The 27,308-nt window shown below is 40.5% G+C and overlaps 1 protein-coding gene across 1 annotated transcript in view; it reads left to right on the top strand.

Annotated features, from left to right (window-relative positions):
- Positions 1-27,308, top strand: part of FGD6 (FYVE, RhoGEF and PH domain containing 6) — a 125,517-nt gene that overhangs the window by 25,604 nt on the left and 72,605 nt on the right. Inside the window, exon 4 of the mRNA XM_079775508.1 lies at positions 23,295-23,445. Within this exon, the coding sequence (XP_079631634.1) occupies positions 23,295-23,445 (151 nt within the window). The remainder of the gene's footprint in view (positions 1-23,294; positions 23,446-27,308) is intronic.

Raw genomic sequence — 27,308 nt, forward strand, 5'->3', positions numbered from 1 at the left:
ATTTAGATTCCCCTTGTTTTACTTGTACTCAGTGTGGATATATTTAGTTCAATATAATTTTATCACATCTATAGGTTTGCATATCACCATCAGTCATGACAGTGAATAATTCCATCACTACCAAAGATCCCTTTTGCCATTTATAACCATATCCACCTCCTACCCACTTCACTCCCCAATCCTTGGCAACCAATAATCCATTTTAAAAATATTATATATAATGGAATCATAATAATATATAACCCTTTGGGATTGTTTTTTTTCATTTAGCATAATTCCTTGGAGATTTATCCATGTTGTTACATGCATGAATAGTTCTTTCCTTTATATTGCAGTATTATTCCAGTTAAAGGACACCAGTTATAGGGTCAGTGTCACTATTTGACTCTTAGAAATAAAACTATAATAAACATTCATGTACAGGTTTTTATGTGGACATTTATTTTCATTTCTCAGGGATAAATACCCAAACATGCAATTGTGGCTCACATGGCAATTGCATGTTTAGTTTTATAAGAAGCTGCCAAATTGTTTTTCAGAGTAGCTGAACCATTTTACTTTCCCACAGCAATGTATGAGTGACCCAGTGTCTCCACATTCTTGTCAGCACTTGGTGTTTGTCACTTTTTTATTTTAGCCATTCTGATAGGTGTGTAGTGACATCCCATTGTGGTGTAATTTGCATTTCTTTGATGGCTGGTGATGTTAAATATGTATTCTTGTGCATAATTTCCATCTGTATATCCTCTAACGTGAAATCTGGGTTTTTTGCCCATTTTCTAACCGGGAATTCTTGTTGTTTTAAAAAGGTTTTGTATTGATTTTTTTTTTTTAATAGAGAAAGGAAGGGGAAGGGAGAGGGAGGGATGGAAAGAAGGAGGGGCAGAGAGAGAGAGAGAGATAGAGAGAGAGAGAGAGAGAGAGAGAGAGAGAGAGAGAGAGAGAGATAGATGGGGTTCGGGGAGAAACATCTATGTGAGAGAAAAACATATGTCAGTTGCCTCCCTTTCACACCCCGACTGGGACTGAACCACAACCTGGGCATGTGCTCTGACCAGGAATCAAATGGGCGACCTTTTGGTGCCTGAAATGATGCTCAGCCAACTGAGCCACACTGGCTAGGACATGTTTTTTTGTTTGTTTGTTTTGTTTTTAAAGAATTACATATTTTGTAATTAAGCATCTTTTGGTGGCCAGTTCCCTAGAGAATAAAATTGAAACTCCGTAACTTAGTGCGTAAGACTTGTTGTGGTCTGGCCCAGTTGGCTTTTCTAATCTTACGAAATTACCCACCTGTATAAGACTGACTTACATTCCTAAACACCCTATTCCCTCTCAAAGATTTGCTCCATTATCTGGCATACTTTTTCTCCGAGACAGACTATCTCTCATCCTTCTAGACCTAACTCAAATGTTATCTTCTGTGGAAATCTTTCCTTCCAATGTAGAAAAGGTAACAAAATATCCCTACCTCCACCACCTATCTACTTATCACACAGTTCTGTTTTTCTTTCTAATATTTCCTATTCTTGTCAATATATTATCTATTTATTTATTTGCTCATCTGTCTGCCCTACTAGAATACAACCTGTAGGAATGAGAAGTACTTATTTTGTTATATCACTTTATCCCCAGTGCCTACAACAGTGCCTGATATGTAGTAGGCACATAGTAAATATTTATTGAAAGACTGAATGAGGAAGTGAATTTGTGGATACCTGTGGTGCCACTCCCTTCCATAGTATATTGCCTACCATATCCTGTTTATCTATAATAATAAAAGTGTAATATGCTAATTAGACTGGACAGCCGAATGACCTTCCGGACAACCTTCCGGACAAAGCCGGGGCTGAGAGGGCCGAGCCCCTTGCACGAATTTTGTGCATTGGGCCTCTAGTAGTATAATAAAAGCAATAACTAACTTTTACTGTATACCAAGCAGCATAAGGCATCCCTTTCCTTGGTCTCCTATTGCACAGCACTAACTCATCATTTTATCATAGCACTTTGTTGACCTCCCCCTACAACCCCCCTCCAAAAAAAAGAAATATAAGCTATATGAAAAATAAATATTGTAAGAAATTATAAGGCCATTGTATCACTAGCCTCAGCAGATACCTGGCACAAAATAGGTGGTCACATCTGAGTAAATAGTTGTCAGGTTGTATATTGCTTTTTATATGTGTGAGGTCAGAATCCAGCTGTATTTTGAATAAACCAGTATCCCACTGACCAGGCTCGCAGAATGCACAGGAAACATCTGTTAATTTTGGAAAGCAATTACACTGATTTGGAGAATTACTGCTATTTGCTAAAACAAAGCTCCCTTGGAGAGAGAAGTTGAGTTAAAAGGCCTCACATGCATCTGTCCGTACTGAGCTTTCCTTCCATACTATGGACTAGTTAAGCAAGAAACATTCCATTCCTCTCATTCCACTAGTCCTCTTATCAAACCTGCTGAAAGAAGCCATGGGATCTAACTCCATGCCAATCAAAAGCTGTTTTTAACAGTTTCCTAAGTAGTATAGATCTTAACATATTTTCATGTGCTGTCCAGAAAACACAGATAATTGTATCACACAAAAAAGTCAAAGTTTTAGAAAACTCTTCTTAAATGAAAGAACATGCCTTGTATGTAGTAAGGCTAGAAGGAAAAAAATCTGGGCAGTCTGTAGGAATCTTTGGAGTTAGCAAAAATTTACAAAGATGTCCTGAAGTCACAAGCCTGGTGAAGGGGCCTGGTGCAGTTTTTATATATGGGAAATGATCATAATGATTTAGCTACACAAAACGTGTTTTCCCATACAGGGTGAATTATCCATATAATTATTTGAAGATTTGAACATCCTATCAGTCTGCCAACCTATATTATTTTAGGCTTTTTGCTTTGTTGTCTCCAAATTAAGTATGTTATTTACCTCAAAAACATGGGTATTCAGATGGGAAAGATGTTAAGAGTCTTATCTAAGAAAGTTACAAAATCTTTTAGAAAGATGTAAACTTGAGAAAACTCTTTACTGTAGTATTCTGACTACAACTGAAAAAAAATCCCAAACTTAGCTGTTCAGAAGCCAGGGAAAGTATGCTGTGAATTCACCAGATAACCTGTGAAAACTCTTTAATAAATTACATCTTTCCTCTTAATATATTAAATACTATTTCTAGTTAGCAGGTACTTATTGCACATTGTGTGCTGAGCACCGTATTTGGGGAAGTATCAAAAGACTTTTAAAATGAAAATGGCCACTAAGGCTTTAGTGAAGAATATAAAATAGAAGTCTGAAGGGTGAAAGTTTTCTATGACTATAAAAGAAATGGGTTTTGGTCTCATTAAAATATATGAAATCATTTTGTAGGGCAAAATTTAAATAAAGACTAAAAATAAGCAAATACATTAGCTCCAATAGGTTCAAAAGTTGTTTTTTTTAATGGTAAAATAAGTTTAGGTTTGTTTTTATACCCAGTGGTTATAATTTGAGTAACTGTTGATGCTTTCATGCAGTAGGCTACAATGAAATCTTATCTGTTTCCTTGATTAGATAGACTCTCAATGGTAGTAATTCTAAGTATCATTAATTCTTATTGAGCCCGCTTACTGTTAAGATGCAAAGTATTTTTGTATGTTCTTCTGTACTCTACAAATTAATGTCTTCTCTACTTGCTCATTGAAATATTTCTGCTAATGCTTCTGGGCAGATTCCATAAATGAAATCTGTGGCTGAACAGAGGTATTGGAGTTTATAGAAACTTCTGTTTCACTATGCTTACCTGATGTTAGGGTGAAAATAGTCCTTCTTCCCTGGGTTTACCCTGACTGATGGGAATAGAAACTCTAGAGCAGGGGTGGGGAAACTTTTTTTCTGCCAAGGGCCATTTGGATATATATAACATCATTAGCAAGCCATACAAAATTATCAATTTAAAAGTTAGCCTGCTGTCCTAGCGGGTTTGGCTCAGTTGGTAGAGCGTCGGCCCTGGACTGAAGGGTCACAGGTTCAGTTCTGGTCAAGGACACATACCTTGGTTGCAGGCTCCATCCCTGGCAGCAGGCTCGATCCCTGATGCATGAGGGAGGCAACCAATCTATGTGTATCTCTCACATTGATGTTTCTCTATATCTGTCTCTCCCCCTCCCTTCTACTCTCTCTAAAAATCAATGGAAAAATACTCTTGGGTGAGGATTAACAACAACAACAAAAGACTTCTTCACAAAAAACGACACTATAAAACATTATTAAATAAACAGAAAAAAAAATATTTAAAAAATTAGCCTGCTCTATTTGGTCAAACGTTTAATTAACTCACCCCTAATGCCTTGGCAGGGCCAGACCAAATGATTTCACAGGCCTTATAAGACCCGCGGGCCGGACTTTCCCCACCCGTGCTCTAGCGGGTTAGATGAGTGTTTATTTTTAGGCTGTCTACAGGAAGCATATTGAAAACCATTGCTATAATTCACATATCAACATGGTGTGATTTTTTATTTCATTTTTTGCATTTGGGGGCAAGTTCAGATGGGGTTGGCAGTGTCCCCCCACCTTTCCCTTGCCTTTGACCTTTTCTTTCTATATATTAAAAACCAACAACAACAATTTGTGAGAAATGCTTGCAATAATTGAGATTAGTAAACTTGAAGAAGGGTGAATGGGGATTTTCAATTCTTTATGTATTAATTTTTTTAATTATAAAAGTTACGTAGAAGTTTTTTTTTTTAAAGGTTAAATGTGCAGGAAGCAAAAAGAAAAACGCTGCCCCCTTTTCCTCATTAACCTCCTCTATTCCAGTTGAGAGAAAAGGTTTTGGGGTTTTGTTTGTTTGCTTTGTGTGTTGGCATGGAAAGTTTTAGAATAAGTGGAAAGTTTAGGGGTAGTTAATCTCCGTCCCTAGGCCATTAGTATCTAGGAGGCACTTGAGAAAGGCCGAGCTGTCAGCACGGTTTCCCCCTGGGCAGGAACAGTCTTCCTTCTTGTGTGTCACCTCAGGGCCTAACACAGAGCCTACCCCACCAGGAGCTCAGTAAAGGCTCTGGTAACACTTGCCCACATCACAGATGGAGGAACTGATGGTGCTTTGCCTTTCTGTCTGTTCCTATTTCTCTCCTGTTTCCTGCTTTTCTTACTGTTTTCTGGTATCTTAATTTCTCCCTACTTCCCTCCTGTCTGCTCCTCTTATTTGTGCGTGGGCCTTCAGTTAGTGGCAGAAGATCAGTGTTTTGAAGTGCACCAACTAGACTCTTTGCACTTGAATCCAGTACAAAAACCTGTATTTAGAAAAGAAATGCAGGTACTTTGCTTTACATTGCAAAATGAAGTTCATGTTACCAAAGGAATCAGCAACTTCATTGCATAAGTGACACATGCCTCTTATGTCACTCATAGGCCTTTTCAGCTTTGTTGCTCATTAAAGTTGTCATCATTATGATCATTATTTACCAAAGAGGGACAAAGCTGTTAGAAAGTTGCTTAAAAAGCACCTTCAGTTCTAGTGGGATACCCCTAAATTAGTCATGTATGTTGGTGACTGAAATTCTTTGTAAGTAGGAGTCAGTATCGTGACATGTGTGAAACTGTGATTATTCTGAGCTTTGGGATATTATTGTAAAAGTAGTAAGCTACCCGAAAGAAGCAGTGAAATTAAACATGGGAAACAAGCCCAGGAGCGACCTGCTGCAAAACCATGGCTCATATGAACTCATTGCAGGCGTTCTTTACTCAGCCGCGTAGGCTGTGATGAGCTGTTTCACATGACTGGTAATGCAGAAGTTTCTCTCTGAAGTCATTTTTGCATACAGGTCTAGACTCTTAATGCAAAAGCAGCCACAAACAGTACGAAACCAATGTGCATGTCTGTGTTCTAATAAAACTTTACTTGTGGACACTGAAATTTCAGTTTGATGTAATTTTCACATGCCACAAATTACTCTTGATTTTTTTCACCATTTAAAAATGTAAAAACCATTCTTAGCTCACAGGCCTTAGAAAAAGAGGCAGCAGGCTGGCTGGCTTTGCTTACTCATAGGATACTATTTTTTGTGAGATATTAGGAGACAGTCCATTTCATTAATTCATTCATACAAGAAGTAGAGTGCTCAGGCATCACATTAACTTCTGGTGTTACCAGGGGTGAGCAAGAACAAAGATTTCCTCTTGCTATTTTGTTCAATGGACCATGATGTTCTCCCTCTTCACATGTGTTCTCCCTCTTCACATGTCTTGTTTTTAAAAAATTTGTCTTTGTTTCCTGTCTATTGTGTGTACCAGGCATGTTCACATTATCTCATTTAGCCTCATAGGCTGAGGTACATCTCAATTGTATGATTTAGGGAAGTATAAAATTAAAGAGCCAGACAGTTACATACAACCAAGTGAGTGGTGGAGCCTAGATTTAAATGCAAGTTTGTCTTAGGCTGAAACCAGTGTTTTTTCTTCTCCCCTTTACGGCATTTTCTCTAGAAATGAATGAAACTTGAAATCTTTGTGACCCTGTTCCAAGTGAATCTGTTTATCTCACTTCCTGAATGCATGTTTATTTTCGCTTCCCTTACATTTTCCTTGACTCTAGCTGTCGAAGATGTTAACCAAGTTTGATAGCAATGTTATGGTTTTTCTTGGTTTCCCAATCAAGTAGGCTAAAAATAATCACAGAGCTAGCTACTCAGCACTGTAACTCGTGGAAAAAAACTGATGCGTGGGATTAAGAGTGGGGAAAGAAACTCATGCCCTTTCCTGATGCTCTCTGCAACCTCTCAGTCTTGAAAAATATGGACCTTTGCTCCCAGGGTGCTCTGAGAAAGAAATAGGTTCCATATGGATTTGGGGGGTTATTGATGATCCATTGTTGGTCTAGAGTAGACCTTCAAATCAGTTCTTTTGTGGCTAGTTCCTGAGAAAGAGACATGATAAATAATAATTCTTCATGTATAGTTCTAAATAAGGAGAAGTGGACTGATTCATTCATGAGTAACAATTTAACCTCCCCCTCCCTGGCTTCGTAGGGGCTCCCAAGAAGCCTACTGTTCTTACTCCATAGCAGTGGGAAATCCCAATTACAGGATGTGGTTCCTGTTAGAAAATGGGAACACTCAAGTAGGCTGGGATAAAATAAGATCTGGGACTGAAAGCAGATGTCTAAGGGGTTTATCCACTGGTTCCCTTGTAATTCCCCACGATTGTATTATAGTGGGGTCTGTATTTAATGTAACTTGGAATATGTCATATTTCTGTAGCACATAATATTAATAATACCTTTAACTTGAAAACTGCTTGAGTTTTTCATGGCAGAGTGTTGGGATGTGTATGCAAAATGTAATTAGGGCCCTGGTTGGTATGGCTTAAGTGGTTGGAGCATCATCCTGTACACCAAAGGGTTACCAGTTTGATTCCCAGTCAGGGCTCATGCCTGGGTTGTGGGTTCAATCCCTGGTCAGGGTGCATGTGGGGTATGCAGTTGATGATGTTTCTCTCATACATTGATGTTTCTCTCTTCTCTTCTATCTAAAATCAGTAAAGCATATCCTCAGGTGAGGATTAAAAAAAAAAGTAGGTCTACAGTTCTTTGTATGGAAAATAATACAGTAATCCTATATAATAAAGAGGGAATATGCAAATTGACCATCACGCCATCACAAAGATGGCGCCCATAGTCACAAGATGGTGGTGCTCAGTTCCCTCAGCCCCTCCGGAGTCCCCCAGTCCTTTCAGCCCCTCCGGGGACGGGGGGCGGCAGGCGCATGGTGTGGCTGGACCCACCTTCAGCCCCCCAGCTGCCCAGGGTGGGCCCGAGGCACAGGCAAGCCTCAGATGGCAGCTGCCCAGCCGCCCAGAGCCGCCCGAGGCTCAGGTAACCAGGGCCAGCTGAGGCTTGTGCTGCCAGCAGTGTTAGCAGCAGAGGTGTGATGGAGGCGTTGCCTTCCCCTGATCACCAGGTCGCCTCCCGCCCCTGAGGGCTCCCAGACTGTGAGAGGGGGAAAGGCCAGGCTGAGAGACTCCCATCCAGTGCATGAATTTTCATGCACCGGGCCTCTAGTTAATTAAATAATAATACAAGAATAAACTCTGTGTTTCATGTACTCACAACTGTAAACCTACTTTTGCCCCACCGTGTACTCACAGCTCAGGGGACAAAGACATAGCATGCCATGCACTTGGAAACAGCGTGAACCACCAGGGACTGTGGGAGGCAAGCTGTGTAGTTTTAGGAGGGAAGAGAGCCCCCGTGGTTCCCATGGGAGGATGAGATTAGCTAGTTTGAATAATTCTACCTGTTGGCAAGGAATTATAATCCTCTACTCAGGGCTAAGCCAGAACTGTCTCTGTGATAAAGAAGGTTGTTTGGCTAGGGGACCTTACTAGGGGCAACAGAGTGGGAAGAGCAACTTATAGTTAGGCCATTCAGGGCCCTCCCGGTTTTCCCCAGATGTCAAGGCAGAACACAGTTTTAGGCCTTATTCCATAGTGGTTTTGTACAGAGTTATGGCGGGGTCTCTCTTTTCCGTGTCCAGCACGGAAAGAGAAATGAGCTGGTTCTTGAGTAGCCCCGAGCATTCCTAGTGCTAGATTGGATTTACATATCAAAACCCACTTCCCTACACCTGGGCAAAGATAAGAGTCAATGCTGAGAACACATCTGCCTTTTTGGTAAGATGTGTTACCAAGACGCGGCTTTGCCTGTCGCCTTGGGTTCAGCTGACAATCATTAAGGAAGAATGCCCGTGTGCCTTCCCAGGTGCTCTCTACACTGAGTCACAATCAAAAGTATAGCATGACAGAGGGAATGGTCATGTTCTCCAAAAGTTTCACCACCTTTTCAGTGGCTGTTAGGAATAAGATGAAAAGACATTAGCAGAAGCAAGCTGGCATATACAACTGACACAGAGACACCCTGTTAAAGAAGGTAGTCACAGGGTGAGCTGTTTGTTTTTACTTACTCACCAACCAGTCTCAGTCCCGTGGCCCTGCTCCCCCATTGGGTTTCTTACTCTTGTGTAAGAGTAAGAACCAAGTAAAGCCAAGGGGAGGCCTTGGGTTTGGATCCCAAGGTCCCATTATGGATAATGATCGTCTTTTCTGCAGTGGCTGCTTGCCAGCTATGTTAGCAATAGGAACCTCTCTAACATGGTGGACTCTCTAACTTCTTATCACATAAAAAATGCCCCCACCCAAATCACCCTCCACATCACTTACAAGCCTTTGCTCACACTGTTTCTCCCACTTAGGATGCCTTTGCTCCTCCTTTTGTTCACTGGGGTCTGTTCTCTCAAGTGCCCACACTCAGGTCTCTCTGACTGCCCCAGCCTGCATGGGGTATTTTTCTGGCTCGGTAGCCCTTAGTGTCTATGCATTGCCTTTAACATTTAGCATACTCTAACTTTTAGTTGTTCTCTTTTTAGAAAATTGTCCCTGCCTTTATACTAATTACTGTAGTTATTTCAGTTCTTTCTGCTTTATCTGTTAAGAAAAGTTTTACTCAGCATGAAAAAAAAGAGAAGTGACCATGGAATTTACAGTTTGAACATTATCTGTAACTAATTCCTTTAGATTATCTTTACCCAGTCCTAAAATAATACGATACATAATAAGCACTCAATAAATATTTATGGCAATAAACGGTTACAGTATTATATATTTTAAATAATATGATTTATGTGAAAATACATGTATGTATGTATAAATACCGTATTTTTCCGGCGTATAAGACGACTGGGCGTGTAAGATTTTCCTGGGTTAAAAAGTCGTCTTATACGCTGGAAAATACGGTACCTGACACTCTATTCATGAGAGAGACTTGGGTGAAAAGCCTATTTACTATTACCGTATTTTCTGGCGTATAAGACGACTTTTTAACCCAGGAAAATCTTATACGCCCAGTCGTCTATTTTTAAAAAAATATATTTTATTGATTTTTTACAGAGAGGAAGGGAGAGGGATAGAGAGTTCGAAACATTGATGAGAGAGAGAAACATCGATCAGCTGCCTCTTGCACACCCCCTACTGGGGATGTGCCCGCAACCAAGGTACATGCTCTTGACCGTAATCGAACCTGGGACCCTTGAGTCCGCAGGCTGACGCTCTATCCACTGAGCCAAACCGGTTTCGGCCCAGTCGTCTTATACGCCGGAAAATACAGTACATTTGTGTAAATAGATGTGTGTGTGTGTGTGTGTGTGTGTGTGTGTGTGTGTATGTCTAAATATGAAGCACCCTCATGTAGTCGTCCCAGCGTCATTATTCCTAGCGGCCTTTATTTGATGTGGTACTACTGAGTTATGTATTACATAATGAGGAGGTGAAGGGAAGAAGTGATATTGGGTCAACCCTAACTTCATTTAATTTTGTAAAAAATTTTTCAACAAAATGAATACCATCTTTGCTACAATGACAAAACTGGACTGGAAACCTGGTATATATTTTTGGAGGCAATTCTCAGCTCAGTCAAATGCTTTGCTATTTGTATTAACAAAAGATTTCTCTCTACATTTCTTTTTTAAAAGTATTTTGTACTGGTTTCAGGTGTACAGCATAGTGGTTAGACAATCATGTACTTACAAAGTGTTCCTCTAAATATTTCTAGTATGCACCTGGCACCATGCATAGTTATTGCAATATTATTTACTATATTCCCTATGCAGTATTTACATCCTCATGATTATTTTGTAACTACCAATTTGTTCTTCTTAATCCCTTCATCACTTTCATCGAGTTCACCAACCCCCTCCCCTCTGGCAACAACCAGTCCATTCTATGTACCTCAGCTTTTTAATCCACTTGTCTATTTATGGATACTTGGGTTTCTTCCATATCTTGGCTATTGTAAATAACTCTACAATGAACATAGTGGTGCATATATTCTTTCAAATTAGTGTTTTTGTTTTCTTTGGCTAGATACCCAGAAGTGGAATCTCTGGGTCATAAGGAAGAAATGCAAATTAAAATCACAACGAGATTTCACTTCACACATGTCAGAATGGCTATCATCAAATAAATCCACAAATGACAGGTGTTGGTGAGGATGTAGAGAAAAGGGAACCCTCATGCACTGTTGGTGGGAATGCAAATTGGTAAACTATGGGAAACAGTATGGAGTTTCCTCAAAAAATTAAAAATAGAACTGTCCACATTTCTTGAAGTGCATTTTAAGGGACTATTCCTCAAACCTCTTCAATTTCTAAGGAAGCAAAATTGCTGTGTCCGGAGACATTTTTGTAACAGTTTATTCCTTTTTAGCTAAGAACAGCTAAGGCTTGAGCCAGATGCCTCTCAGCTAAGCTAGAGAGACAAGAGTATCTGTTGGAATGTTATCAGCCTTGGGCTCTTTCTGAGTCATAAAAACTGGACCAAGAACCCTGGAGGGCATGATCATCCTCACTTACAGTTCAGGCGTTATCACAGCATTCAGGAGCACCATGGGAGGTGCCTAATAATATGGTGCTGTTCACTGTGGTTAGTTAGCAAGTTGTGTGGTTACTCTGTGGCTCCTGCAGACTGTTGAATAATCTCTCTGCAACCTTTTTTTCTCTTTTTAAAATCATCAACTGACTGGTCAGAAGGTCATTCCATCTACCTATTATCTAGAGACTCATGTTAATGGTTTCCCCAAATGTGCACCTACAGGCCATGAGGGAAAGGCATAATGGTCTACATACCTCTCTGACCTAAATAGTAGTTAAAGGGATAAAATAAAGGCAATCTTGAAAATGAGCAGAGCTCCAGGTTTGGAGCTCTCTCTCTTCCTTTCTTTTCTTCCATTCCTGTTCCTTCCTTTCTTATTTTGTAAAAATTCTCATCACCCTGGGAAGGAGTAAGCTATTGCTGAAGAGTTGGTGATCTGAACCATCTTTTGTAAAACTTTTAAAAGTTTCTGGTTTTGTGGAGTGTGTGTGTGTGTGTGTGTGTGTGTGTGTGTGTGTGTGTGAGAGAGAGAGAGAGAGAGAGAGAGAGAGAGAGAGAGAGAGTATGTGTTGTCTTTAAAAAAGTAATAATATCCATAATAAAAATACTTCTAAAAAAACAACCATAGGGTAAATTATGAAGTTCCTTTCTTACCTCATACTTTAGTCTCAGAGGCAATCATTGTTATAGGTTCCTTCTGAATCTTTACAGAGCTATCTGTATGGGTGTATATCTAGTATATATATATATATGTGTATGTGTAGGTATTCTTTTGTTTTGCTTTTTATATAAACGAATGCACACTGCTCTGTGTCTTTAACCTAGCAGTCTTTTTAACCTAGCAATATTTTTTAGAGTACAGTCTACACTGAGTGGCCAGATTATTATGATCTCTGAATGCATAATAACCTGGCCACTCACTCTATTTGTATCTCAAATGGGTACCAAAAGTATTCTAGACTTTTGCTGAAGATCAACCACCTATTTGCCCTGAACTTTCTATCAGCCAGTGCAAAGGGGAGAACTGATCAGGTGCACGATTTATAGTATCTTTGATATAAAATAATTGAGGTACTCAAGAGAAGTACACTGAGTAGCCAGATTATTATGTGTTCAGAGATCATAATAATCTGGCCACTCAGTGTATATCTTCATGCATAGATCTACCTTAGTTTTTAAATTGCTGTTTCATAATTCATTATATTGATGTGACCCAATTTATTTAATTAGTCTCCAATTAATGGCCAATGGTAGAATCTCCTTTTAGAACTGCTTTTTTTTTTGTAGTTAAAATTTAATAACTCTAAAATTACTTGCAAAAAAGGGGTGCAAATATCTCAGTATATTCTCTTCTCCTTTAAGGAATTTTGAATTCCATTTGTTCTGTAACTTGTTTTCAGAGTTGTCCTGCCATGATTTTATTTTAAAAGCAGCCTCAGGGTTCTGATCCTGATTGTGTTTTTAGTCAGTAGGGAATATAATAAACTAGAGGCCCGGTGCACGAAATTCATGCACGGGGGGGGGGGGGGGGAGAGTGTGAAGGGGTGTCCCTCAGCCCAGCCTGCACCCTCTCCAATCTGGGACTCCTTGAGGGTTGTCCGACTGCCCGTTTAGGCCGATCGGGCCTAAACGGGCAGTCGGACATCCCTCTCACAATCCAGGACTGCTGGCTCCCAACTGCTCGCCTGCCTGCCCTCCTGATTGCCCCTAACCGCTTCTGCCTGCCAGCCTGATCACCCCCTAACCACTCCCCTGCCAGCCTGATTGATGCCTAACTGCTCCCCTGCCAGCCTATTTGCCCCTAACTGCCCCCTCCCTGCCGGCCTGGTTGCTCCTAACTGCCCCCCCCCCACCAGCCTGGTCACCTCTCATGGCCCCCTCTCTGGCCTGGTTGCCCCACCCAGCCTGCTGTTCAGTCATTTAGTCATCCCTCACTAACCTTCCTGCCAGCCTGGTAGCCCCACGCAGCCTGCTTGTTCAGTCGTTTGGTCGTCCCTCACTAACCTCCCTGCCGGCCTGCTCACCCCACACAGCTTGCTTGTTCAGTTGTTTGGTCGCCCCTCACTAACTCTCTTGCTGGCCTGGTTGTAGGCAGCCATATTGTGAGGGAGTGAGGGTTATTTTGCATATTACCTCTTTATTATATAGGATTATTTACTATATTCCCTAAACTGTACTTTGCATCCCCATGATTGTTTTTATAACTGGCAATTTGCACATCTTAATCCCTTCCCCTTTTTCACCCTGCCCCCAAACTGCTTCCCATCTGACAACCATCAAAATGTTCTCTGTATCTATGAGTTTATTTTTGTTTTGTTTGTTCATTTGTTTTGTTTTTTCGATTCTATATATAAGTGAAATCATATGGTATTTGTCTTTCTCTTATTTCACTTAGCATAGCTAAGTGAAATAAGAGAAAGCACTAGGTCCATCCATGTTGTCCCAAATGATAAGATTTCATTCTTTCTTATGGCTGAATAATATTCCATGGTATGTATGTACCACTTCTTCTTTATCCATTTGTTTATCAATGGACATTTAGGTTGCTTATATATCTTGGCTATTATAAATAATGCTGCAATGAACATAGGGATATGTCTTTTTGAATTAGTCTTTTGGGTTTCTTTGAGTAAATACTCAGAAGTAGACTTCTAGGTCCATCTTAGTCTTTTGTTATAATTTTTGTTTTAAAGTCTACTTTGTCTGATATCAGAATTGCTACCTCAGCTTTCTTTCAGAGTTCTTGCAGAGTTCATTTACATTTACATGGAATATCTTTTTCCATCCCTTTACTTTCAGACTATGTGTGTCTTTTGATCTGAAGTGGGTCTTGTATATGTGGGCAGCATATGTATAGGTGTTGTTTTCTTATCCATTCAGCCACCTCTGTCCTTAATTCATTTACATTTAAAGTAATAATTGATTGGTATGTATTGCCATTTTATTATTCATCTTTTTGATCTTTAAAATTTATTTTCTTCTTCTTAAAGAAGTCCCTTTAACATTTCTTTTAATACTGGTTTGGTGGTGATGAATTCCTTTAGCTTTTTGTTATCTGGGAAACTCTTTATCTGATTTTAGATTCTAACTGATAGCTTTGCTGGGTAGAGTAATCTTGCTTGTACGTTCTTGTTTTTCCTTACTTTAAAAATTTCCTGCCAGTCCCTTCTGGTCTGCGAAGTTTCTGCTGAGTAATCAGCTGACAATTTTATGGGAGCTCCCATGTAGGTAACTACTTTTCTCTTGCTGCTTTTAGATTATCTTTTTGTCTTTAACCTTTGGCTTTTTAATTATGATGTGTCTTGCTGTGGGCCTCTTTGAGTTAACTTGTTTGGGACTCTGCGTCTCCTGGACTTGTATGTTTATTTCCTTCGCTAAGTTAGGGAAGTTTGCTGTCACTTTTCAATTCCTTGCTCTCTCTCTTCTCCTTCTGGTACCTCTATGATGCAAATATTATACACTTGATGTTGTCCCAGAAACCCCTTAACTGTTCTCATTGTGTGTGTGTGGGTGTGTGTGTGTTTCTGCTACTTTGTCTTCCAAATTGTTAATTTGATCCTCTGCTTCATCTAATTTACTGTTGATACCCTGTAATGTTTTTTTTTTTAATCCTCACTGGAGGATATTTTTCCATTGATTTCTAGAGAGAGGGGAAGGGGGGGGGGGAAGAGAGAGAGAGAGAGAGAGAGGGAGAGAGAGAGAGAGAAACATGGGTGTGAGAGAGACACATTGATTGGTTGCCTCCCACACATGCCCCTACCAGGGCTGGGGAACTTGCAATCAGGGTATATGCCCTTGACCGGGAATTGAACAGTGACCTCCTGGTTCATAGGTTGACTGTAAAGAATAGCTGGGCTATAAAGAATTCTTTATTTCAGTTATTGTATTCTTCATTTCAGACTGGTTCTTTTTTATGTTTTTTTATCTCCATTTTTATGTTTCTGATGTCTTTGTTAAAGTTCTTGCAGAGTTCATTTACTCTTCCCGTAAGTTCATTGAGCATTCTTATATCCACTGTTTTGATTTCTGCATCTGGTAGATTGCTGGTCTCCATTTTGTTCAGTTCTTTTTCTGGACTTTTGTTCTGTTCTTTCATTTAGTACTTATTATTTTTTCTTCTTCTCATTTTGGCTGCCTCTCTGTGTTTGTTTCTATGCATCAGGTAGATCTGCTATGACTTCCAGTCATGGCAAGGGGCCTTAAATGTAGTAGGTGTCCTTTGGGGCCCAGTAGCACAGTATCCATGGTCACCCAAGCCAGGTAGTCCAGGTGTGTCCCCTGTGGGTTTTGTGTGCCCTCCTGTAGTAGTTGAGCCTTGATTGTTGTTGGCACATCAGTGGGAGGGATGGACCCTCAGGCTGATTGCCTGTGAATACTGGAATCAGGCCTGTTTTTCAAAATCCATCATTGAAACCTGGTATTTCTTCCTAACAGAGTCACCGAAAGCCAGTTTTTAAACAATCCTCCAGTTTATATTTCAGGGAAGCTGGACATTTTTCTGTGTATTTCTTTTCTTTCTCCTTTTTTTTTTTTCCTGAAGCCATTGAACCCTGGCTTGATAGTTGTTAACACCTCTAAAAGTCATGAACCAAAAATAAAAAAACTAATTGTGTGCATTTAAATGTTTTTATTTATTGATTTTAGAGAGAGAGGAAGGAAGAGAAAGAGAGAGAGAGAAACATCAATTTGTTGTTCCACTTGTTTGCATTCACTGGTTAATTCTTGTATGTGCCCAGACTGGAGATCAAACCCTCAATCTTGGCATATGGCAACAATGCTCTAACTAACTGAACTACCTGGCCAGGGCCTAATTGTATACATTTTATACTGCAAGTTTCTTTTTTAGTTTTTGTTTGTTTTAGTAACAAACTCCTGATGTGCTGTCCCTTATTTTAGTGACTTTATTTATTTGTAGTCTGTGGTTATTAAAGCATTTAACTCAAAATAGTTAATATACTCATACATATGTTAAGTTACAGATTTTTAACCTGAAATTAAGATAATAAATTCATTAATTTAAAAAATTAAAATAGCCAAAACTGGTTTGGCTCAGTGGATAGAGCGTCGGCCTGCGGACTCAAGGGTCCCGGGTTCGATTCCGGTCAAGGGCATGTACCTTGGTTGCGGGCACATCCCCGGTGGGGGGTGTGCAGGAGGCAGCTGATCGATGTTTCTCTCTCATCGATGTTTCTAACTCTCCATCCCTCTCTCTTCCTCTCTGTAAAAAATCAATAAAATATATATTTAAAAAATAAATAAATAAATAAAATAAAAAATTAAAATAAAGTTTGTCTTTACTCTTAGGCATTATCTCAAAAGAAGATTAAAAATTAATGTATATAAAAAAACTAATGTTTCTTTGGGGGGAAGGATTTCTGCTATTGTAATAAGAGAAACAGCCATCCACAGCCTTACATATTATTGAAGCAACAGGGTTTCTTTTTAGTTAAAGCAGTTAGTAATGGATAAGACCTATTAGACGATCAGTTTACCTCTCTTCACATATCGGTCACACTTGTCGAACCTGATATTTATTCAGATCAGATAAGTTTGCTTCAAACTCTGTTATCTCTTTGCTTTTACAATCTGTCACTGTTGCTTTGCACATACTTAAAATAATTGTGCAAGCTCCTGTGTTCAGAAAGCCTAAAATCATGACATGAATATATGAATTTTGCTTTATTATATGGCAAAAATGGCACTGTATGACTATTTCACAAGTTGTGCCCTGTTTCCTAAAAGAAATAGAGAGGAAATAGTGAACTGATGAACAAAAACAGACCCGGAGACAGGGAAGCATCGATAAGACTGTCAAACCTCAGAGGGAAGGTAGGGGAGGGTCGGGGAAAGGGGGAGAGATCAACCAAAGGACTTGTATGCATGCATATGAGCCCAGCCAGTGTTCATGGACAACAGGGGGGTGAGGGCATACGTGGGGAGGGGTTTAGGATGGGAATAGGGGGATGAGGACAAATATGTGATACCTTAATCAAAGAAATTTTTTAAAAAAGTAAAACTTATAAAATAAATAAATCAGTCAATCAGAAAAAAAAAAAGAAAGAAATAGAGAGATAACTTACTCATTATTGTGGTAGTTCTCAAGAAAATCATTTGGCCGTCCGACGTGGCTCAGTGGTTGAGCATCAACCTAAGAACTAGGAGGTGACAGTTTGATTCCTCGGCAGGGCACATGCCCAGTGGAGGGCATGCAGGAGGCAGCCGATATATGATTCTCTCTCATCATTGATGTTTCTATCTCTCCCTCTCCCTTCAATAAAAACATTTAAATACGTGTAAACATTTTTTCTGGTGAAAATTGTGAAACAATTTTATATAGTTGGCATATAATAATATATAACATTAAATTTTTTTTTTGCTAATTATTTTCATGTAATGTTCATTCTTGAAGTTGTTAGTTTTTTCTACTCAATCTGTGATAAATATGAAAGCAGCCAAAGGAAACACATAATCACCAAGTCATAATGAGACAGCATTTGAAAAAGAATTATAACAACATCCTGAGCACGAGCTGGTTCTGTTCAGTTTGGGCCAGCAGTAGAAAGAAGAGGAAGAGAAAGATCATAGAAGTTCATATTTATGTGTTATGACTTGGAAGTGAGAAAGAAGCTCTTGAAGGTGAGGGTATTGGAATGAACTTCTTTCAAGTTTGGGAGGAATTACATCTACATTCTTTGTTTAAGGGGCTCAGATAAAAATCAGAGTCAAAAGAGGAAAAAGCAACTAGACAGAGGACAGGATTCAGCGCTTTTAAAGCATTCTTCAATTCACACTGCTTCTCCTTTTCTTTGCCATCCTTATCCTCTCACTTGCTGGAATGTTCACTGAATGGAGGTTCACAAGGATGTTTGGTTGGTTTTATGTTCCTGAAAACTCCTAGGGAAATGGATTCAGTAAGCATTTTTAAAAAGACAGTTCCTTCTAAAAGAGAAATCATCCTTGATGTGACATCTTACTTGAAATAGAAATTTGCTGTGCTTCCCAGTGGAGGATGTCCTGTCTCTATATAAAAAATAACATAAAAATAAGTAATTTAAAAATTTATTTATTTAAAAATTTTTATTGATTTGAGAGAGAGAGAGAGAGAGAGAGAGAAAGGGGAGGGAGGGAAGAGACAGAGAGAGAGCGAAAAACATCAATTTGTGTTCCACTTATTTATGCATTCATCGGTTGTTTCTGGTATGTGCCCTGACTGGGGATTGAACCTGAAACCTTGGTGTATGAGGACATTGCTCTCGCCAACTGAGCGACCCAGCCAGGGCAAAATAAGTAATTTTTTAAAAAAGCAATGGCATACTTTAAAAAACACTGTTCTGAATTATTTAAAAAAAATATTTAGAAAGCAATGGGTTTAAATAATTATCACTCCAAATGTAAAGATCCTTGGCATGTGAAATTGAAGGAATGTTCCATAATCAGTGGGAATTTACTTCTGGCTTTACTTTTGTTTTCTTTTTTATTTCAGTGTACTTGAAAAAAATTATTTTGTAGAAGCAAGAGTCCTTTCAGAAGCAAATCTGACTTGGAAAGGGTGGCCTGGGGGAGGTAGTCTTGACTCTGTTGTTGTTGCAGCTTACTTTCCTTTTACTTCAATTATCAAATTATGATATAACTAAGGAAAATGTGGAGGAAACACTGTCCTGTTTCTTTAATCCCAGTGCAGACAGTGTTAAGAAGTTATCTTCCTGACAGTGGAAAGGAAATAAAAAGAATGGAAGCGCCCCAAACTCAACGACTGGCATTGGTAAAGAATCCATATTTCATTAAAAGAAATCTGAAATTATTTGGATGGATTTGAAAGCTGTTAGCAATATGTGGGAAAGTAAATTCATGAACAGTTTTTTCAGTTTAATCATGTAGAGATGAACATGTAAATGTGGATACTAGATGCTATCTTTCCTGATTTGCTGCTGAAGTCATTATCATTTCTTTAAAATAAGATCCCTGTTAACATATTCCTGTTTCAATTAATGTCACTCTTATTTTGCTGGTGAGTCTTCATGAAACCTTGAAGGCATACTGGAGTTTTTTCCCATCTCTTTACCCTAACCCTGATGATTTCTTACATTCAACCCTTCCTCTTGCTTCCTGATGTAGCCACACTGGTTCAGGCTGCCTGCACTATTGAAACTAACTTTTAGATCTCCTTCCACTTATTCTGTCTCTGTGCCTACCGTCCATTTCACCCCCACTTAGTTCATTGGTGTTGGGTTACAAGATTAATCTTCCTCCCTAAGCTTCAGAAATCATAAAGGGTCTCTACTGTGTACCATCCAGGTGTGTGGGAAGCTCCTTTAACTTCAACTTAAGCTTTGAGATCCTCAAGGGGATCTCTCACCGATGCTAGTAAACTGGAATGTCCTTTTCTCTAGTAAGGTGTGGGGAGTGGAGCAAGGGCTGTGCTTACAAAGTTTGATTGACAGAAGAGATGTCATTCTCTTCCCTATTGGCGCTAATAAGAAAGATGTATAGGTAGTGACATCCAGCTGGGAGACCTACTGGAAAATTTGAATCTCCTTGTTAAAGGCCTACAAGATGAAGGCCTAAACTCTTCAGCTATTTTTCATGACCCTTGACAGCCTGGCACCTGTTATCTTCTCCAAGCTTGTTTCTCATTAATTACCTATAGGAGTCTCCTGTTGCAGCCTAAGTGTCCTTTTTGTTTTCTAAATTCAAATATTCTCACTTCTATGCCATTGATTGTGATGCTTAGGATGCTCGTCTCCTTTAAACCATACACTCTTTCAGTATTCCCCCAAACATGTCTTCATGATCACCACTACCATAAATACATACTGTCTGAACGTTCCTGAATGTTTGATTGCTATCTAATATCATTTTTGTCTAATCTGTAAAAATTGACCAGGAATCTATTTTGTGTCAAGCAGTATGCTGGGGACTCAACTGTAACCAATTTTCTTGTCCTTAGGAGTTTACATTTTAATGGCAGGAACCAAGTGCAGTTGAGTAAGATGAATAGGACTCAGAGTCAAGTAAATGAATTTGGGTTATGGAGGGGTAGTCATGGAAGGGTTCCTGTAAAAAAGCAATTTTCAGAATTGCAATCTCCAAACGTTTTATGCAGCATGTTTTGATTCATGCCATTTTAATATTTAAAGCTATTTTTTTCTTGTTCTTAAATGTTAACCTTGCCCTAACTGGTTTGGCTCAGTGGATAGAGCGTCGGCCTGAGGACTCAAGGGTCCCAGGTTCGATTCTGGTCAAGGGCATGTACCTTGGTTGCGGGCACATACCCAGTAGGGAGTGTGCAGGAGGCAGCTGATCAATGTTTCTCTCTCATTGATGTTTCTGACTCTCTATCCCTCTCCCTTCCTCCCTGTAAAAAATCAATAAAATATATATATTTTTAAAAGAATTAAGGTTTTAAAAAAAAAAACGTTAACCTTTGTAAACATTTATATCCCTAATGGTTGCTATCCTATATAATAAAGAAGTAATATGCAAATTAACCCTCACACCCTCACAAGATGGCTGCCTACAACCAGGCCAGCAAGGGGTTTAGTGAGGGATGACCAAATGACTGACCAGCAGGCTGCGTGGGGTGACCAAGTCGGCAGGGGGGTTAGTGAGAGGTGACCAAACGACTGAACAGCAGGCTGCATGGGGCAACCAGGCTGGCAGGGGGGTTAGTGAGAGGTGACCAAATGACTGAACAGCAGGCTTCGTGGGTGACCAGGCCAGTGGGGGGGGGCGTGCTGTGAGGGGCGACCAGACCGGCTTGGGGGGGCAGTTGGGGGCGACCAGGCCAGCAGGGGGGGAAGTTGGAGGTGACCAGGCTGGCAGGGGGGGCAGTAAGAGGCAACCAGCCCAGTGGGGGGGCAGTTAGGGGCGACCAGGCCGGGGGGGAGGTGCAGTTGTGGGCAACCAGGCCGGCGGGGGGGGGGGGCAGTGAGGGGCAATCAGGCCTGCAGGGGGGGGGGCAGTTAGGGGCGACCAGGCAGGCAGGCAGGTGAGTGATTAGGAGCCAGAGGTCCATGATTGTGAGAGGGATGTCCGACTGCCAGTTTAGCCCAACCCCTGGCCCATGCATGAATTTCATGCACTGGGCCTTTAGTCTTCTTAATGATAGCTTTTCAAGAAAACCTCTCAGCTCCCATTTTAGACAAAATAAACATAATTTCTTCAAGGGTTCCATAGCTCTGTAACCGATTATTTGAAATGTTTATGCTGTTGAATTCAAAGGAACACACAGATAGGCTGATCAAAAAAAACCCCAAATTACTCAGATTTTGTTACAACCCGGATTCTGACTCAGTGGGGTGGGGCAAGACCTGAGGTTTAATATTTCTAATGCTGAAGCTGCTCATAGATTGAATATGTCCTGAGTGACAGGGTTTTAGAGACTGTTAAGGGGCAATGAATTAAGATATAAACAAGTAAAGCTTTAAGTTTCTTCTATTAATATGGATGGATCCTGCAGTCTGTAGATTCTGTTAACTCTCATTTATTCTCATTAATCTAAGTCAACTAATTACCCAGCTGTGGTGGGCTCATCTCCCCACACCCAGAGACAGTGCATCTTGACAGTGATCTGACTAGAAAGCTTCTGTTCTTCACCCCTACCACTCCCCAGGGAATGTGTTTCTTTCATGTCATAGGCAGCTATGATAAGGGGTGCTCCCACCTAATTGAGGCTGATATGAATCCCTAGGCCCTCCAGGCATTGAGTAATAGGAAACTCCATCTTTGGCAGAGGGAAGTGTTCCTTTTGGCATTCTGCCTCCATCCAACTGGTTTGTTTAACAGTTGGGTTCCAGGAATGGCATCTGAGGCAAGTCTGTATCCTACAAAAACTGGCAGAAAAAATTCATCATGCGCTTTTAAGATTCTCGTCAGAAATTCTCATAACTTGTGGGAGCCTTGGCTATTGAGTGACCTGCCCATGACCTCTTTATTCTGCCTGAATGTTTCCCCAATGATTTTCTGTGGGTGATTTTTTTGAGGCTTTTTTTTTCTTTTTCTTTTTTCTGTCTATAGTCTGCAGATATTCTTGCAGACTACAGACAGGAAAGTAGTTCCTACAGGCAGTTTGTTCCTGAGTCTTTATAAGCAAAGCTAAGAAAGTATTATTTCTGTTATCTTCCTGGGGAACTTTGCTATGGAATTCCCCTCACCTATCCGATAGCAACAATGGCTTTTAGATTCAAGAGATCTGTCTCAATACAAAGTGGGAAATGATGATGTCAGGCTGGTGAGGAGGAGTTGGTAAGTGGCCTGGTATAGTGGTTTATCGCCTAGGGGCCCTGCACCCCCAGAGTGTCTGAATCTGCAGACCTGGAGCACAGCCCGAGAATTTATAACATCCTCTTTCTTTCCCAGGTCTTATGATGTGGTTACGTAAAAGGCTATTGGTTATAATCAGGGAAGTGGGCATGTGTCTACATTAGCACATGCATTGTTGATTGTGATGGCCATCATTACCGCCCAATCCTTGTAGGTTTATTAGCCAAACAAAACAGAGAGACCTATGGAAGCAGCACCTCTTCTAATGTTCCTTTGTGGTAACCCAGCTCATGAGCTGTACTCGTAGAGACCTGATCTTCTAGAGTAAGGATACATTGAATCATAGGATGGGTCAGTTGGGAAACTTGTTTCTCATTCACCTCTGATCATGAAAATACATGTTTTCCAAGATGATTATTTTAAAATAAAAATAAAAATGAATGTGTTTTCTTTTTAATATGTGTTTTTAACAGCTGGAATGGGAAAAGGGAAGGGGAAGTTTGATTGATCTGGCTATTTCCATCTCTCTACACCCCTTAGATATACCTTGTTTATATCACATGAATAAGATGGTTGATTTTGTTTGGTTTTGGCAGTAGTACTTGTTTTTAAAGGTGACTAATGCTGCACTTTCTATTGAAACAGTTGTGGAGCATCCCAGGAGGTACACAGTGATGTGGACCTTGGTCTTGGTGACCTTCCTTCAGATGAAGAGGAAGTCATCAACAGTTCTGATGAAGACGATGTCAGCTCTGATTCTAGCAAAGGGGAGCCTGACCTGCTGGGAGATAAACAGGTAGATGTTGGTATTTAATTGTGTTTGTTGATCTCTCATGACACTCAGAAGTAACATTTATCAGTGTGATAGACACAAAATCCCTAGTTTTCTTAAAATTTATAAAACATTTTTCTAATTTAATTTCTTCTAGGAGTAGCCCACATAACATCTGGTTGTGAAAATCAGCAGAGATTTCTGTCTGTCAGTCCTGGTGAGACAAAAAGTTGCTGGAAACCCAGGCGTCCTCTTAAAGGGCCCGCACACAAAGTCTGGTCACAGGCACTCACATTGGGCTCTGGTGTTGGGACAGTGACTCGGGGGCACCAGAGACATACAAGAAGAAACTGAGCTGTGTGTTTTCAGGGTGAGTGCTGGGAGATGGCCATTGTCCCTTTATTCAGGCATCATCTCTCCTGTGTTGAGCACTCCCCTTCCCCTCCTCCCAGACAAACCCGAACCTGCTTTAGTCTGGTGAACTTCACTAGCTCTATTGAGACCCTGCCCCACCCAACTCATGCATGGCCCCAGGCTCTTTCCTTGGCAACCAGCCTGGGAATTCTGGTCAAGCCGGTGTGGGGGATTCATGCCAGAGACATATAGGGAGCAACTGAGTTATGTCACTTCAGGGCAAGGGCTGGAGGGAAGGCTACCATTGTCCCTGTATTGAGCCATTTCCCCATGTGGCCCACCTGGATTATGCATTAGCCTGGTGAATTCTACTAGCTCCATCCTGATGACTCCCTGAGGCCCTGGCCTCAGTGTACCCTGAGGCTTTCATTGAGTGGCCTGAGGCTCAGCACTGGTGCCAAATATGAATCTGGATTAACCTGGTAAACACTACTCACTAACCCTGGTGACTCCCTGATGCCCTGCCACAGATAGCTCTTGTACTGACTGAGGTTTTTTTCAGTGGCTGAGCCTTAATAGGCAGCCAGCAGCACATCTCAGGATGCCTTGGGCCTTTTATTTACTGCCCCAAGCCCAGTACAGGTGGCTGCTGGACTTGGATCACAGCGTGGCCTCACACACACATGCATCTGGACCCGGCACACGTGGCTACCAACTGCAGATTGCTTTGTAGCTCCTAATAGGTAGTCCTGGGCTGGTCACAGTCAGTGTCTGACATTGACCTGCACCGGAGTCCCCCAGAGGCTATAGAACCAACATACCCAGTGACCGGCTTCAGACCACAACAGGGCACCACCCAATTAGTTTCAAAAGAGGCACACCCAAACGGTAATATTGCCAGGCATCCAAACCCACTGGGGTGAATCCCACTGTATGGGATCAGCCCCCACAGAGCAGCTTGTAAGCTGTGGTTGTGTCCAGTACTTACAGACACAACCTGAGAGTCAATTTCACCCACTGACGTCCCAACAACAATGAAGTCTCAACTACAACAGGAGTGTATGCACAACCCACACAGGGACACTCCTGGAGGACCCGGCTCAGGTAATCAGGAAGACCACTCCACTGGACCCCACAGGACACCTACTACATAAGGCCACCCTGTCAAGACTGGGAGATGCAACAGATCTATATAATACATAGAAACAAACACAGAGAGGCAGCCACAATGGGGAAGCAAAGAAACATTTCCCCAATGAAAGAACAGGAGAAATCTCCCAAGAAAGAACTAAATGAAATGGAGGCAAGCAGTCTACCAGATACAGAGTTAAAAACACTGGTTATAAGGATGTTCAAGGAACTTAGTGAGAACGTCAACAAGGAGATAGTAAGCATAAAAAAGGACATAGAAACCATAAAATTGATATTTTTGAACATTTCATCCCAGAAATGACGAATACAATAACTAAAATGAAGAAAAATATATTAGAGGGAATACACAATAGATTAGGAGAAGCAGAAGATCGAATCAGCGATTTGGAAGATAAAGTAGCAGAAAAACACCCATTCAGACCGGGAAAAGAAAAAATAATTTTTAAAAATGTGGATAGTTTAAGGGACCTCTGGGATAACATCAAGCACACAGATATTTGCATCAAAGGGGTACCAGAGGAGAAGAGAAAGAGCAAATGATTGAGAACCTACCTATTTGAAAAACTAAGGACTGAAAATTTCCCTAACCTGGGGAAGGAAATAGACATACTTGTCCTGGAAACATAAAGAGTCCCAATCAAGATGAACCCAAAGAGGCACACACAAAGACACATCATAATTAAAATGGCAAAGGTTAAAAACAAAGAGAGAATCTTAAAAGGAGCAAGAGAAAGACAGTTAGTTAACTACAGGGGATCTCCCATAAGATTGTCAGCTGATTTCCAACAGTAACTTTTTAGTCCAGAGGGCTTGACACAAAATATTTAAAGTGATAGTGATAAAAGACCTAGAACCAAGACTACTGTACCCAGCAGGGTATGAATTAAAATTGAAGGAGAGATCTTCTGCCCTAATTCTCCCCAGGGTTCTGGTCTATAGATTGCTCACAAGGATCATTCAAAATGGAAAAAAAAATGATGTTAAAATTGAAGCAGAGCACTGTTTATACCTGATGTTCTCTAAAGCTGAGATGGCAGCCAAGCACCCCCTCTCTGAAGAGTATAGGGTTGTTATTGATCACGTGACATCTATGAGCTGCACATCACTGATGCTTTTTTATCTGTGGGCTGTTACTATATTGAAAGCCCAGAAGAACCTCCCTTTGCCACATTCTTTGAAAACCAAGCTGAGGTGAAGAGGGAACATGGAAAGCGATTTCTAAGACATCTAAGAAGACATGCCTTCCGGTGATTGAGAGGCCTGAGATAGATAACTGGGGAACCGGCATTCAAGCTCTGGAGTTGGAGAACCAGTTAACCAAGCTCCTGCTAGACCTGAAGACCACAGCTTCTGTCAACAATGCATCTATTGTCTTATGTTTCATGGAAACGTACCTGGATAAACAGAGGAACAACACAAATAACTGCAATGCCAGCTTGTATATCAAGGAATTAGAAAATCAGGCCCAGGAGGAGGAAGACCATTTAAAAAGCCTGCTGAAGTGTTAGGTGAACAGACCTGACATCTGAAGGCAACAAAGCAAGTCTTCCCATTGTAGTAGGTGCCAAAATCAGCTCCTTAAGAATCTTAACCTTCTCCATTTGACAGAAGACTGCTACCCATCATTGGTGTGTGTACAAATAAATCTGTTTTTGCATTATAAAAAAAAAAAATTGAAGTAGAGAATAAAGAGCTTCCCAGACAAGAAAAATCTAGAGGAGTTCATCACAACCAAATTAGTATTACAAGGAATGTTCAAAGGACTTCTTTAAAAAAAAAAAGGGGGGGGGACATAAATATAAATAATAAATGACAATAACTACATCCTATCAATAACCACTTTAAATGTAAATGAATTAAATGCTCCAATCAAAAGACATAGGGTGGTCAGAAATCACAGGAAAGTCACCATTTCAGTAAAAGCACCCATAACAATAAAAAATCAATAAAACTTAAAACACCATAGGGTGGCTGAATAGATAAGAAAATAAGATCCATACATATGCTGCCTATAAGAGACCCACTACAGATTACAAGATGCACATAGACTGAAAGTAAAGCGACGGAAAAAGATATTTCATGCAAATGGAAACGAAAAAAAGGCTGGGGTAGCAATACTTATATCACATAAAATAGACTTTAAAACAAAAATTGTAAGAGAGACAAAGGGGGACATTACATAATGATAAAGGGATCAATCCAATAAGAGTATATAACTTTTAAAAACAATTATGCAGCCGAAACCGGTTTGGCTCAGTGGATAGAGCGTCGGCCTGCGGACTGAAGGGTCCTGGGTTCGATTCCGGTCGAGGGCATGTGCCTCGGTTGCGGGCACATCCCCAGTAGGGGTTGTGCAGGAGGCAGCTGATCGATGTTTCTCT

Source organism: Cnephaeus nilssonii (assembly GCF_951640355.1).
Source record: "Cnephaeus nilssonii genome assembly, chromosome: 6".
In the NCBI taxonomy this organism is placed as follows: Eukaryota; Metazoa; Chordata; class Mammalia; order Chiroptera; family Vespertilionidae; genus Cnephaeus; species Cnephaeus nilssonii.